We start from the raw sequence: 15,281 nt of genomic DNA, 5'->3' as shown, positions 1-15,281 counted from the left end.
CCCCCATTACCTAATCACTGCCCCCCAAAAGAATGATACCAAATAGCCGAGAAGGCTCAAGGAGGATGGGAAGACTGAGGAGAGAACACCGAGCAGACCTCAGCTGGACCAATGACAAGAGAACTGGTACCTTGGGGAGGCTTATTGTCGCTCAACCCCCAGTGGAGACCAATGCCAGCTTCTAGCGAGAAATCAATGGTAAGCGACTCTTGCGATAATGCAAATTCATTTGCAAATGTTACCAGGAGTGGAAGAGAATACCGGAAATCTGAGGAGACTTGTTGTCAATCAGCTCTCAGGGAACACCATATGCTGCTCTCAAAGAGACATCCTTTATGACCTATGTGAAAGCTCCCTGTGAGCCAATAATAATAATGCAGAATATATCTTTTGTAGCAATATTCACTCAGGACGTTTATAACGGAATTATCTCAGATTAAGCTTAATAGCTTAATAAAATAACTATAAATTGTCCACTAGAATTTACAACTTAGGAATAAACGCTGCTGTGTTGAGGAAGTTATGACACTGAGAAGAAATTGGTAAGAAATAAAATAATTAAATATTCCTCTTTGGCTTGCGGTTTCGACGCACACAGACGTAATATTCGGAGCTCTATCTTCATAATCTTAAGGTGATCGTGCTAGAGAAGCTTGCATGGTACTAATGTAAATCTGCAATATTTGTAAAAGGTGAATACATCGGAAGACATAAGCGACAGAGTAAAAATAAGGGCCCTGTCGGTGGAGCATTAGAATACGCCGACTGCCCCCCACTGCAGAGGGTAAAAATCCCTCAATGGGGGTCCTGGATATGACCTTAAACTATATCCAGTGGTGAGGCCCCAGCTTGTGGGCTTTGGGGAGTGTGGAGCCACCCTTTAATTACCATTGCTCCCAGGTCCACTCTGACCCGGAGTGGTAGTACCTGTTAGGGTCCCAACTATGGGTTAAATAGAAACCGACGTGAAAACAACAAATATACTCTATTAAAAAAAATGTTCTTCAAAATCTTTGGATTCGGCATTAAATAACCCGAAAAGAGTTGATATGCGGTAAAATAAAAACAACCAACCAACCAACGTAAAAATAAGTATGCTACCTGTGTTACTTGCTAATTCCACTTTTTTTAATATATATAAATTATAATCGTCATCGCCTCCGTTGAGTCTCGAAAGATAATGGATACCCTCTGTAAGGGTAGCTGCGCCTGTTATTGTGAGGTATGTGCAGTGTAAGCCCAACTGCACCTTTCCTGAGTTGGCACTGCTTGAGTCCAGTGGCAAGGAAATGTCCAGCACGACAGGAAACAATGCCGAGATAAGGGGAGAGCACATAAAGCACCTGGAATCCCCACATTGTCACCCATTTTAGTACTGAGTGTGCTCAACGTGGCGTATATGTACATATATAGAATCCCTATCTTGGGTTGAGCATATTGGTAAGTGATAAACAAACTTCCATTAGCGTATTAAGGCGCTTGGACAATGTTTGAACATTGTTAATTCACACGCCCATCATCGCAGCAGCTGAACAGCGTGACAGTTCGAAGCGCCGACTGTCGTCTAGTTGGTCGAGTTTCAAACCTGGCTTGAGGTAGTTGTTTGTCTAGCCGCACTGACGAGCTGTGATACAGCGAAACAATACTGTATATGGATGCCTATATATAGGCATGTATATATATATTGATGATGAGTCGATTGAAAAAGTTTCTCGGGTCAGATTCAATCGCCGATTCTATTCTAAATTCACGATTCCGATACAAGTATTGATTCCGATTCATTTAAATTTTCTTAATATTTCATTAAAGATTCGCTGCTTTTTAAAAAGGTTGAAATGACTGTACATCTCCCTTGTAATGTCCGCATATATTTTGCAAAACGTAAAAATACAGTCCAGGAGGGGGCGTATATTACAAGAGTAGATCTTTAACAGCTAAATCTGACACCCAAGATCGCCATGGGTATGGAATATGTGCCTACATTAAGGATGGCTTCCCGTGTGGCAGGGATATCTCTAGAGAAGATCCTAATTTACCCTATATGTGCTTCAGGGTTGCACTTGCTAACACCACTGCATTTATATTTGCCCTCTATAGGCCCCACAACAGCGGAGTTACTATCTTTAAGAGAATATCTGAGAAAATAGACCACATACTGTCTTCACATCCCTCGGCTAACATCCACATCTGTGGTGACTTCAACGTCAACAGACAGATGATGAGGGGAGGTTTTGTCATGATTTTGCCATTGCTTATGACCTCACTCAGATTGTTCGTGAACCCACTCGTGTGCCCGATACACCCGGTCAATATGCAAGCCTCTTGGACCTTTTTCTCTCAACTTCCCCTGAGCTATGTTCATGTTCCGTTCATTCTCCTCTAGGATCCTCCGACCACTCTGTCGTATCAGTTAAGATAAAAACGAAATGTAAGAAGCCTCCAGACGTACCCCTCCACCGTACTGTATACCGATACTCTATGGCTGACTGGGATAGCTTCCGTACATTCATATCTGATTTACCCCTGCACTCCATGTTTAAAAAGGAAGTGTCCTCTATAGTATCAGATCTGACCGAATGGTTAATTGTAGGCATAGACCAATTCATACCATCTAAAAAATTCCAACAAAAACCTAACAGCTAGCCATGGTTCTCCCCAGAATGTGCTGCTGCTATCGCGCACAGGAATCACTTTTTCCATAGCTACCAACGTAATAGATGCACTGAGACTAAAGCTGCTTTCAGGAATGCCAGCAACCACTGTAAAAGAGTAATAAAAAATGCAAGAGAGCTATATGCCCAGTCTGTTAAATCCAAGGAAGCTGATCAGCGGCTTGGTTCCCACCAGTTTTGGCAAATAACAAATAGGATCCTGAACAGAAGTGTGCGTTCTATCCCAACCATTATCAATGGACCAGAGGTCATCTCGTCAGCATCAGACAAGGCCAAACTATTTGCAAAGAACTTTGCAGCTAATTCTACCCTATGCGACGAAGGCCATCAACTCCCCATATTCCCTCCTATAACACAGAACAAGCTAGGTAACATACAAATATCCGTGCATGAGGTCGCCAAGCTAATCAAGAACCTAGATTCCAGTAAAGCAACTGGCCCTGATGGCATCCCAATTATAGTGTTAAAAAAGCTTCAACCAGAACTTGCTCCCATACTTACGAAACTATTTAAGCGCTGCCATAAGGAGAAGTGCTTTCCGACTCCCTGGAAGACCTCATCAGTTTGCCCTGTATTTAAGAATTCAGGTGATAAGTCATCTCCCTCTCAGTACAGACCAATAAGTCTCCTGTGTGTTATGAGTAAGTTGCTGGAATCCATATTAAATAGAGAAATAGTCAACCACCTCAGCAGGAATAACCTTCTTAGTGACACACGATATGGTTTCCGCTCTGCAAGATCTACTGCAGATGTGCTGACGGTTATATCCCACAGGATTAGTGAATCTCTTGATAAAGGCTTCCTTTCTAGGGCAATTGCTCTTGACATATCAAAGGCCTTCGACAAGGTATGGCATAAGGGTCTACTTCACAAGATTTCCAGCTACGGTATAACTGGAAATGTTTTCTCAATCATTAAATCATTTCTCTCCGATAGGCTCATAAGAGTAGTGGTAGATGGACAAAAATCGGAGGCCTGCAATAAAAATGCTGGAGTCCCTCAGGGGTCAATCCTAGGCCCAACTCTCTACCTGATCTACATCAATGACCTCCCTAAACACATACTTAAATCATTCGTTGACATCTATGCTGATGACACGACCATCTACGGCAATACATCAAAGGCTGTAAATGACAAAGTTCTCTCTGATTCTCTCTCCTCTGATCTCGAGCGCATATTTCAGTGGGGGAAGATGTGGCTGGTTACCTTTAATGCATCCAAAACCAAACTCCTATCCTTACATCATCAACGCTCTGATCCCCATCTGGCATCAATTGTGATAGATGGCTCTCGTCTGGGTGAGGCCCCGTGTTTTGACAATCTTCTGGGTTTGACCTTTACTCCTGATCTGAAATGGAACACGTACATCAAGTCTGTTGCCAAGATCGCTTGAAAGATGGTGGGATCCTTCTACCGCCCCAGAAGATATCTCACTACTGATGCAATTCTCTATCTATATAAAAGCCAAGTACGTCCAAGGATGGAAAACTGTTGCCATATCTGGGCAGGAGCTGCAAAAAACAGCCTATCCTGCCTTCACAGAGTACAAAATAGACTTTGTGGCTTAGTGGGGGATGCCCTTTTCTCTACCCTGCAACCTCTCTCCCACAGAAGAGACGTTGCGAGCCTATCCTTGTTTTATCGTTATTTCCATGGCAGGTGCTCGTCTGAACACCAATCTCTGGTCCCCCCTCGCCAATCTTTCACGAAAAACACCCGTCTAGCTGAATCCACTGTGAAAAATTTCCCCCACTCTATATCTGTGCCTAAATGAAAACGCGGATTCCATGAACAAAGCTTCTTTCTTAGAACTGCACGCCTGTGGAACTCTGTTCCGTCTGCCTGCTTCCCACCGGACTACAACTTGAATGTCTTCAAGTCCAATGTTAACAAATTCCTAATGAACCGCCCCCTTAAGTAAACACTTCATCAAATCTCCACACTAACGTAATGTACTTGCAATAACCCTTATCCCTGAGTGGCTTCCGGGCCTTGATAAGTGGTGATCACTGTGTAAAAAAAAAAAAAGAAGATATTTGAAAATATTTTCTCTTAATTTTTCCCTTGTAATCGATTAAAAATTGTGAGATAAGATTTGTTTTTCTTTCAAACCAAATCCCATTTGCATTCGGTCGTCGCTAATGAAACTAGAAATTTTCGTAAATCATTAAAGAGAATCAACAGTTTAGGAACAGAATAGTTAACAAATCCAGTCCCGTGTTAAGAATATGCACCTACATAATAAAAGACTTTTTAACATTATGACGGGCATCTGCTAACTATTCTTTACTTCCTCTCTATTAAAAAATCTCGATGTTTTTTCTCGTAATTATATAAAGATCTGGTCAGTTAAATTGATTTGCGTTTGTGTAAAGAAAAATAAACAAATAATAATGATGATGATAATGAAGATGATAATAATAGTATAGTAATAATAGTAATGATAGTAAAAATATTATTAATGTCAGTAATAATAATATTAGTATTAGTAATGTAATAAGAATAGTGATCTAGCTAAAGGTGTTAATCGATTATTATTATTATTATTATCATCATTATTATCATCATCATTATTATTATTATCTTAATAATAATAATAATAATAATAATAATAATAATAATAATAATCATTATTATTAGTATTAAATAATGATAACAGTAGATAACCACCTTTAGCTAAATCACTTTCCCAAATTTAGATTCTATTTTTTTAGATGCTTACGTTGCGGAAAAGTTAAAAAAACAAAAAAACAAAAAAAAAACAATTATTTTAGAATTTCGAGTAGGAAAGCAGTTCCTGGCATAAATTGAACGTAAAATAATTATCATTTCTGTCCCGTTCTAATTTTTTTTTTTTATCTTGTGTCTCATCGTTTAAAAATCGAAACATAACATTTTCACTCGATTGATGACATTAATTTGATGTGTTTCTACCTGTGTGTTTTTTTTCATTTTGAGTGGTTTTTAAGCGTGTTTGTGGAAGGTTTATGGACAGCCATTTTTATTCTAACTCAACAGAGTAAACACTAAATAAGCTTTGAACTAAAAATTTTGCTTTGAAATAAATTACCATATAGCACACACAAACTTATCCAGGTAGGTAGAAGAGTCTTGCCCTTGGTAAAATTTATTTGTTGCATATTTGTTTTTCATTTGTTTTTTGCTTCGTTAGTTGCAGTGATAAATGAATCTCATTTTTAATTGGGGGAGGGATCTAATTTTTAATATAGATAAAATTTCCTTTTTAAAGGGAAAACTTCTAAAGATATATCTCTCTCTCTCTCTCACTATCTCTCTCTCTCTCTCTATATATATATATATATACATATATATATACATATATATACATATATATACATATATATACATATGTATAATATAATCATTGTGTTCAAAGCCAAAAAGTACCATAGACATTTATTTCAGAAGAAACCGATGACAGCAAACGACAGTGTCCAGACGGCGCCAAAGAAACTGAAAATCCTTGTCCAGTGCGTTTCAAATCTTTTGAACTGCTTCAAATGTATAAAACGAATATATGCTAAAAGGTTTACAATAGGGTGTTTATCGTAATGTACCAATAAAAGCAATAAATTAATTTGAGAATTGATGCTAAATCTGGGAATAAAATGCATCACCAATTCTGCGGTCCTTACTACCATTTTGTAAATGAACAAGGTCTAATAAATAAATAAATAAGTTTGTGTTTATTTCATTTCATCAAGAAAAAAAAAAAAGAAAATAATCGTTTAAAAATTGAAAATTAGATTACAATGTTTTATGATTCCGATATCCAAAAACGTCCCGACTTTTTCGATTCCCGATTTTGATTCCCATTACTCGTTCCAGCACTAATATATATATATATATATATATATATATATATATATATATATATGTGTGTGTGTGTGTGTGTGTGTGTGTGTGTATATATATAAAAACATGCATATATATATACATATATATATATATATATATATATATATATATATATATATATACATGCATATCTATATACACACATGCATATATATATCAAGCACCTCTGATTGAACACGACAGAGTTATTCATTTTCCGATTTTTTAGGATATCTTTTCAATTCGCCGAGCGGTCTTCTTTATTTTAGCTGGCATATTATTAAGGCTCGGACAACAGCATATTCTTTTCATTGCTTTGACTCTCGAGTGTATACCCGTAGATATCTTATATACTTTTATATAGAGTGATGTTCTGGCTTGAATAACTGTGTCTAACTGTACCGGATATATACTCGAGAGTCAAAACAACGATAAGAATATTCTGTTGTTATAGCCCTACATATTATATATTATGGCGCACAAATTTTTTGTTCGGCCATATTCGTCTCAAGCGCTTTCTATCGGTTCAACCGATCATCGTCAGGAGGGATTGTTGTTGTTGTTGTTGTTGTTGTTTTCTTTTTTTTCTTTTTCTTTGAGGCTTTCGTGTATTTATAGTTAGTTTTTTTGTCTTTTTTAATTGGTTATAAAGGTGGGTGCAGGATGAATAGAGGCGAATTGAAAAGATATAAAAAATCGGAAAATCGGAAAATAGAATAACTCTGTAGTGTTCAATCAGATGTGCTTGAATAATGACTTGCTGTCAAAACATACAAATATATCTATGTATATGTGTATGCTCAACAAAATCTTTATCTACAAACTGGAGATTTGATATACAGGTATTTAAATATGCGGAACATTTTTTAATTGATTTTCATCCGAAAGGAACAGTGCTTTTAAGAGGTCACAAATGAAAAATTAGTACGTTAAGACATCGTATTTTCATCTGTTCCTCGAATGCGCACGTGTGAATCGTTATCGTGACAGATTCCTTATGATAAGAATAAGTAGGTTTGAAAACACTTTTTAAACATCGTGGCCTAGTGTACTTATTTATCCTACTTAACTCAGTGCCTTTAGGTTTTAGTTTCTGCCTCGGCCAAAGTATTTTTTATTTACAAGACGTGAACTGTTTAGAAAAAAAAAAAACATTATTCTCGCATGCATATGTCTAAGTTTCCGTATGAATAAAAAAATAATATTTATGCCTATTTTACGACAGGGCAACGTCGGGAGGTCTGCTTGTATATATAAAAACACATTGAACTTTATCATGTCAGAAGATCAATAAGGCTAAAACTGTTTATATATAGAAAGCATTACCTATAATAAGTAATACATATAATCAGTCAATAAATTACATAACAAAAATACACTCATTTTATTTCAGTTACACATCCATATTTGAATTATGACGGGCATATTTGTTCCAAAAAGATTATGAATTCCACCATATCTTTTTAAATATATTAACGGTTATATGGCGTTAGAAAAAATGAAATTAAAAACAAATTTTACTCTCGTTCACAGCGCTATGCCCCCTAGTTTTGAATTACCAACGACAAGGTCATACATTTCATTACGTCACAAATATATTTCCGAATATTTTTGCTAGTGTTTTGTTTTCTTAATGTTTTTTCAGCCATAGAAAATCTCGCAACAAAGACGAAACGTTGATGAACACATAACTTGATGCGTTCCTTTTTTATCTCTCTCTCTCTCTATCTATCTATCTATCATTTTCTTTCTTTCTCTCTCTCTCTATCTATCATTTTCTTTCTTTTTCTCTCTTTCTCTCTCTCTCTCTCTATCTATCATTCTCTCTCTCTCTCTCTCTCTCTATCTATCATTCTCTCTCTCTCTCTCTATCTATCATTCTCTCTCTCTCTCTCTCTCTATCATTCTCTCTCTCTCTCTCTCTCTCTATATATATATATATATATATATATATATATATATATATATATATATATATACAATGCAGAGTCAACGTATGCTAAAATTAAAGAAAAAAGAAAAACTAGAGAATAGCACGACTTACACCCAATATTCACGAACGGGTGACGTGAACTCATTCCAGTCGTACTCACGGGTGCAATTCAACTGGGAATAGTTCGAAAGTAAATATGTCTCGTTGACATTCTTCAATGGTACCACCTCTGTCCAGTAACTGGAGTTGGAGCAATTGTAAGGGAGGAATTTCCGTTCGTATTCTGACAGACAATTGATGGTGTTCCATGCATTGGCGCAGTTAGACCACGGCAGGATACTCCGGAAGGAATTGAAAAGGTAGAAGATTGCCCACGCTAAGGGCACGATGTACCAAATATTCAACCAGAAGGCTATCACCACCGCTGCGTAACCTACACCTGAAAAGAAAAAAAGAAAGAAAACCATTTTCATTTTGGTTTAAATTCTCAGGTATATACACAAAACACCTTAAGTACCTTAAAAGACAAATACATGTTTATCGCTATTAAGTAAAGTATCATTACAGAGTTTATGTCCACGAAGTTCCCATCTGCAGAACGCATTACTTCACAATTGCTTCCTTGTAGACTATAACATGGTCGTCTGAAAATCCAAATTAAAATTAAAATCAAATTTCGAAAAAAAATTGTCGTATTAACAATTCAAATTTTATCCGTTGCAGCAAATTATCTCCAACATTCTAGTAATATTTTTCATCATCTAATTTACAACACTCACACACACACACACGCACGCGCGCGCACACACCCTGGATATGATGGAGGTCTGAACAGAGCTGAAAGGGCGAAACAAAAAATATAAAGGTCTCATGTATGATATGAAAAGAAACTGGAATCTTAGGGAGATATCAATCATACCAGTTATTATAGGTGCCACAGGGCTTATGAAGAAGAACCTGAAGTCCTACCTAACTAATATTCCTGGTGAACCAAGTGCAAAAGAGATCCAAACAATTGCACTTTAAGAATACTAAAAGGAGCTTTCACCTGGTTTTGCTGCCCCATACCTTACGTTACAATCTTCAAAGGAAGGAAATTACAAAAGAAAAAAGAATATATATATATATATATATATATATATATATATATATATATATATATATATATATATATAGGACAGCGTTAATAAAGTATTGAACTAGAATAATACAATAGTTATCCTAGTTGATATTAAGTTCTATACGGCCTTATATATATATATATATATATATATATATATATATATATATATATATATCAAGTATTTTTTTTTACTTACTAGAAGTGACCTGTTTAAAAAAAAGACAAGACTCGAATACACCTGTCTCAGTTTTTGTACGAATTAAAATATAATATTTATGCGTATTTTATGACTGGAAAGGGCCTGGCGGCCTATAATTTATTTATAACCAAATATAGTAAAAAAATAAAAAATAAAAGATAAATTTGAAAACTTATCAGGAATGTCAGGAAAATTATAAAATCATTTTTTTTGTTTTTTTTGTTTTTGTAAGTCCAATATTTCGCTAAAACCTGTTAAATACTCGAAGCTGGAGCGAAACACATGTGAAATAATCGGACAGCACGTACATTCAACTTTTTTTTGTCTCCGATGAATCATCTTTTTCATTACAACAAAATGAGGAGGAAAAAACAAACAAACTATTGACCGGACTTATTACACTGATGAAGCTATTTTTAGCGAAATATTGGACTTACAACAACAACAAAAATAAATAAAAATAATTTATCATTTTTCTGACATTTAAAGTTTTCAAATCTATCTTTTGAATTTTATTTAAAAAAAAATGGGTTCTAAAAGTGTGTGACTGTCTTTTGACATTAAATATAGTATATATTTATAAAAAAAATTATTAGATCCTTAAAACAGGTGGAATTTATTGCCATTTTACTTAGAATAAGTGTTTTAATAGTTTAGTACAGTTGATTAGTCCCCTGACAAAAGGAGGGTTGACCTGCAAATTCACCCTTGTCCGTTCGTATGACAGCACTTTTCTCAATAACTACACCTTGCATTCTTTTTAAATTTTGCACAAACATTAAACATGATATAAGTAAAAAAAAGGAAGAGAGCAGATGTTCCGAGAAAACTCCGGTTGCTCCCCTAGGGGTGTCTTTCGGATAAAATGACTAAAAATTGACACTTTTGTGCTTATTAAAAACGGATTGATGCATTGGATTTTTATAAAATTTTCTGAAAAATTGTAACTAATTGATTTCTATATAATTTTGTTTGTCTATACTTCGCGATAACTCTTGGGTGTGCCCCTGTGGCTCTCTTAGGGCTAATAAAAATACTCCATTTTTTGGACTATTTTACCATATTCGTCCAAAATTTTCTGTGTATGTCTATTTAGCAGTTTTGCATGGTGCTGAACTCAAATGAAAACATGTTTAGGCTTTCTGGACTTTTGGGGCCAAATGGGGTGGGGGGCAAATGATGGACTTAGTCATTTCTTTTTTTTTTTTTTTTGCATGGTGCAGAACTCAAATTTACATATATTAAGCCCTAAAACTGTACCGGTTGTTCATTTTCACCGGGAATTAATGAACTCTGGGGACTTTTGGGGCCAAATGGGGGAGCAAATGTTGAACTTAGTCATTTTTTATACTTCGTTCACTGTGCACTTACGGGGAACCACGTATTCTTCACATGTTTTGTATTCATTATGACTTTCAATGCACATACCTATTAATCCCTTACTCTACCTGGAACGGATATCATAATATTTAGTTCGCTGCTCCTAATAGCAAAGGCCTATACAGAATTTCAGACATCTATATAATATAACTGAACTAGTGTATATACAAATACTATGATAGGTCATCTACAAATATAATTCAACTACGGCAATTTATCTAAAAATAAAACCAGTTCATCTAAAAACAATATAAAAATGTAGCAGTTCGTCTAAAAGAACAGCTCAATTGGTAATTCACGTGCTAATAGAATACAGTTGATGCAGTTTATATAAAATACAATTAAACTATAATAGTTCATCTCTAAATAAAATTTAATTACGAAAATTCATCTACATTATGTGGGCATTTTGATATACCTCAGAACCTTTTTATTCACTTCTATACCAGAAAGAAGACTGCGCGGACACCTCATGAAACTTTTACGCCGTCGATTACGAATGAGTCGAATGAGGGTTGTGTATTCAATTAAAATCCCTGGACCTTGGAATAAACTTATAAATGATGTTACGCAACATTAATGCAACAATTTAAGGTAAATTTAAAAAGCTGCCGGACTCCTGTATCCTCTTCTCTGTAAATTTTACCACCTGTGCCCTACATGGCATTGGAGTACAAATGTTTTAGGGGTTTTTTTGCCAAATAAATTGAATTAAATGTCGTATAACTTTAAACTCAAGAGTGACACGCATGCTTGGAAACATACAGAAAATCTTCGCGTAAATTCGCGTCTCACCATATTTACACAAACAAGTGTAACGCTGGACACGTTTTTATAATGATGTCGTTAACCTTTTAACGGACACAACACATTGGAGATTCCGTCGCAAGGAAACTGAACAAATGAAAAATCTCAACTTACTTTCTTTTTTAACAAAAGCCATTATATCAGGTATTTTCAACAACACATTTTTTTCTAAATATTTGAACAGTTTATTTCTCCTTTTCAAGCCACGTGTGACTTTTTGTTTCTCCTCTAATGCTACACGTGCGTCTTGAATACTACTTCTCCGAACTTTCATGTCTCGAACACGTTCTTTCCACTTTTTCGTGTCTCGAACACGTTCTTTTCACTTTTTCGTGTCTCGAACACGTTCTTTCCAGTTTTTCATGTCTCGAATACGTTCTTTCCACTTTTTCGTGTCTCGAACACGTCTCGAATCCTATACGTTTCACATGTTTTAAATACATGATCCAGTGAATACCAGCGATGCTTTTTATCTCTGCCGTGACCTTACATTGTACACTGGTTTGGTAATTTTATTGTTGCTAATCCAGCATATATGTCCACCCATACTCGTTCAGAATCTGAACGGCTGTGGCGCATATCTGATAAAAAAATTGCAACCTAGAAGTCGTGTGTTCTCCTGTCATCACATATGAGGTTTAGTAGTAGTGTATACCCAAATACAATTTAAAAAAAAATTTCATGGCGGTATAATTATACGCAGTGGCGTATCTAGGGCATGGCAGGCATGGCCCGTGCCATGGGCGCCACTCTGACATGGGCGCAAAAATTGCTTGACAAAAATTAAAATTTGAACAATGCGTAAGAATAACCATATAATTACTTTATTAAAACATTCATTTCATGGTTTATCTTTCGTTAAAATTGTGCCTGTATTATAATATTATGTAGGTTAGGTCTATCTAAGGTATAAATTATTAAGAAGGGGCGCACATTCAAACTTTGCCATGGGCGCCATTTCACATAGGTACGCCACTGATTATACGGCTCGCTAATTATGTACATTTTTGCTTCTCCGATCAATCATGCTGTGTAATGTCACATTGTCATAAATATTAAGTTGGTGCAAAAATAATATCATTTTCTTACATATGTGACCTTTATATATGATTTTTTAATTAATTTATTGATATGTATAGTCATGTTATATATCATTTTGAAGCGTGTTTTTAGCTCTATCGATCCGTATTATTCATTGCTGTTATCAATCTTTTCATTCGTTTTTTGCAGGCTTTTCGACAGCATGGACAAAATTCAAATCCGCACGATTTTTCCCTTTCAGTTGAAACTAGGCCGAAAAAGCTGCCGAGACAGCTCGTGATATCAATAATTCGTTTTGCACAGGAATACTAATAAACGTGTGGCACAACGGTGGTTTAGAAAAATAGCAATGGTGACGATAGTCTCGAAGATAAAGACGGTCGAGGATAAGAGTTAAAAAGATTTTTTTTGGACGATGATAGCTGCCATGAGAGTATTGAAATAAGGGGTGACTGCCCAGATTTCTTAAGATGACTTTATTATCCAAAAGCATGGTTCAACAAGTATTTGTTTGCATTAGACTTAAACGCGACCATGCTATAGTTAATAGGGAAGCAGCCTCGTGGAATTTGTTCCACAGAGAGAATGCTTTAGAAGTATTTTTAATGGTAGCTCGATTTGGTTTTGAGTAAGTAGAAAGATAGATAAAGAAGAAAATTAGTTGGTTCTTTTGTTTTTCTGGCATATTAACCCTTTTCGGGTTATTTAATGGCGAATCCAGTTATTTTTGAAAAAAAAAAGGTTTTATTCTTCAAGTTCTTCATATTTTCAAATTTACTTCTAGAGTTTTGTTTGGTTGTTTTGTTTTTATGGCATGTAAACCATTTTCGGGTTATTTAATGCCGAATCCAGTTATTTTGGGGGAAAAAAAAGAAAGTTTTTATGCTTGAAGTTATATGTCTTCAAACATTTTTTTGTTGTAGTTTCGTTTGGTTGTTTTGTTTGTTAGGAAGTGGGGAATATAGAAAGACAAAGGGAAAATGGGTGGAAGGAAAAGGAGAAAAAAGAACAGAAGAAAGGGTGATTTTGTTTTTTAGTTTTACAGAACATAATTAAGTTTTGCGAAAAGGAGTATAAAAACAAAAAAAAACATCATTTCGTCTCAAGAAACCAATATCCTCAGACAGTCAGATCTGGTTAAACCAGATAGAGAACAAGAGACGGAGGGAGAGAAATCATAATGAGTGCTACACAGGTTCTTGCTGTGAGTATTTTACAAGGAAGAACCAGGGATTGAAGTACAGTAGGGTATCTATCATCAATATATCTTGATAGACGAGAGAGAGAGATATATATATATAGAGAGAGAGAGAGGGGGAGGAGAGAGAGAGACGTGGGGGATCATAAAATATCTCTTCAGTGAGAAAGAAGCGACAGAGAAGTGAAGCAATTATTCTTTGCTAGACTGTAAACAATGTTTTTGTTTTTTTTAATCCTATCAAGAAAGTGACTCGAGCGCTTCTCGAATATAACAGCACTATTCCATTTAAAGACATTTCTGACATGTACTGGTGTAGAGGATTGCATCAGAAGTGATGGAGTTAGAAAAATAAGCTAACCATTTCTTTCCTGTGAATTTAGTAACAGATGAGATGTAAGTCATTCATTTAAGAGTTAAAATGAAATCAGTCCGACGAGCTTATGAAGGGATGCGCCTTCCTCAAGGGGAGGGGTATTAATTTCAATTAGATTGCAACTATCGCTTATCTGTCAACCTTGTACTTTATATAATGTATTTCTCTAATTCTTTATTTGTGTTTCTCATGTAATCTTCAATATTTAAGCGATTTCTGCCAATTATTTCGTTTTTATGTAATGTCATTTAGATTTGTTGTATAATAATTGGTTTTCTCGTGTATCGATCCAAGTTCTTTAACTTTTTTTTGTCCACTTTATTAAAGATATAAACTAAAGTACTAGGATGCTACCCAGGTGTTTCTTTTATTATTTACTAGCGAGGGGGGGGTTAAAAATAAGTAAGTATGAGGATCGAACCCGAACCGTTGATGCGAAGTTGTAAATTAAAGCGCGAAAAAAAAAAGTGCGATGTTAACCATTGCCCCACCCCGAGATGCTAACGGAAACACGTTTCAATTTATTTAATAAGTTGTACTTAGCAGGTGTCCGTTTTAATGAGTTAATGAGGTCAAGTTTGACTGCGGGATGGTATTCATTTACTGCTGAACGCTTTTTTCAGCCACCCCCAAGATGTTATAGGAAAAAGACTAACCCGCATGCGGCGAGCGACAAATGTTGAATATTTATCTT

General features: G+C 35.5%; 1 protein-coding gene across 1 annotated transcript in view; it reads right to left on the bottom strand.

The window, feature by feature from the left end:
• The window catches only part of LOC145293765 (sodium- and chloride-dependent GABA transporter 1-like), a 252,598-nt gene that overhangs the window by 48,908 nt on the left and 188,409 nt on the right, over nucleotides 1-15,281 (bottom strand). Inside the window, exon 3 of the mRNA XM_080140272.1 lies at nucleotides 8,575-8,902. Within this exon, the coding sequence (XP_079996398.1) occupies nucleotides 8,575-8,902 (328 nt within the window). The remainder of the gene's footprint in view (nucleotides 1-8,574; nucleotides 8,903-15,281) is intronic.

Source organism: Euprymna scolopes, chromosome 15 (assembly GCF_053919585.1).
Source record: "Euprymna scolopes isolate OS-2025 chromosome 15, ASM5391958v1, whole genome shotgun sequence".
Lineage (NCBI taxonomy): Eukaryota > Metazoa > Mollusca > Cephalopoda > Sepiida > Sepiolidae > Euprymna > Euprymna scolopes.
This window is presented reverse-complemented; position numbering and strand designations above follow the sequence as displayed.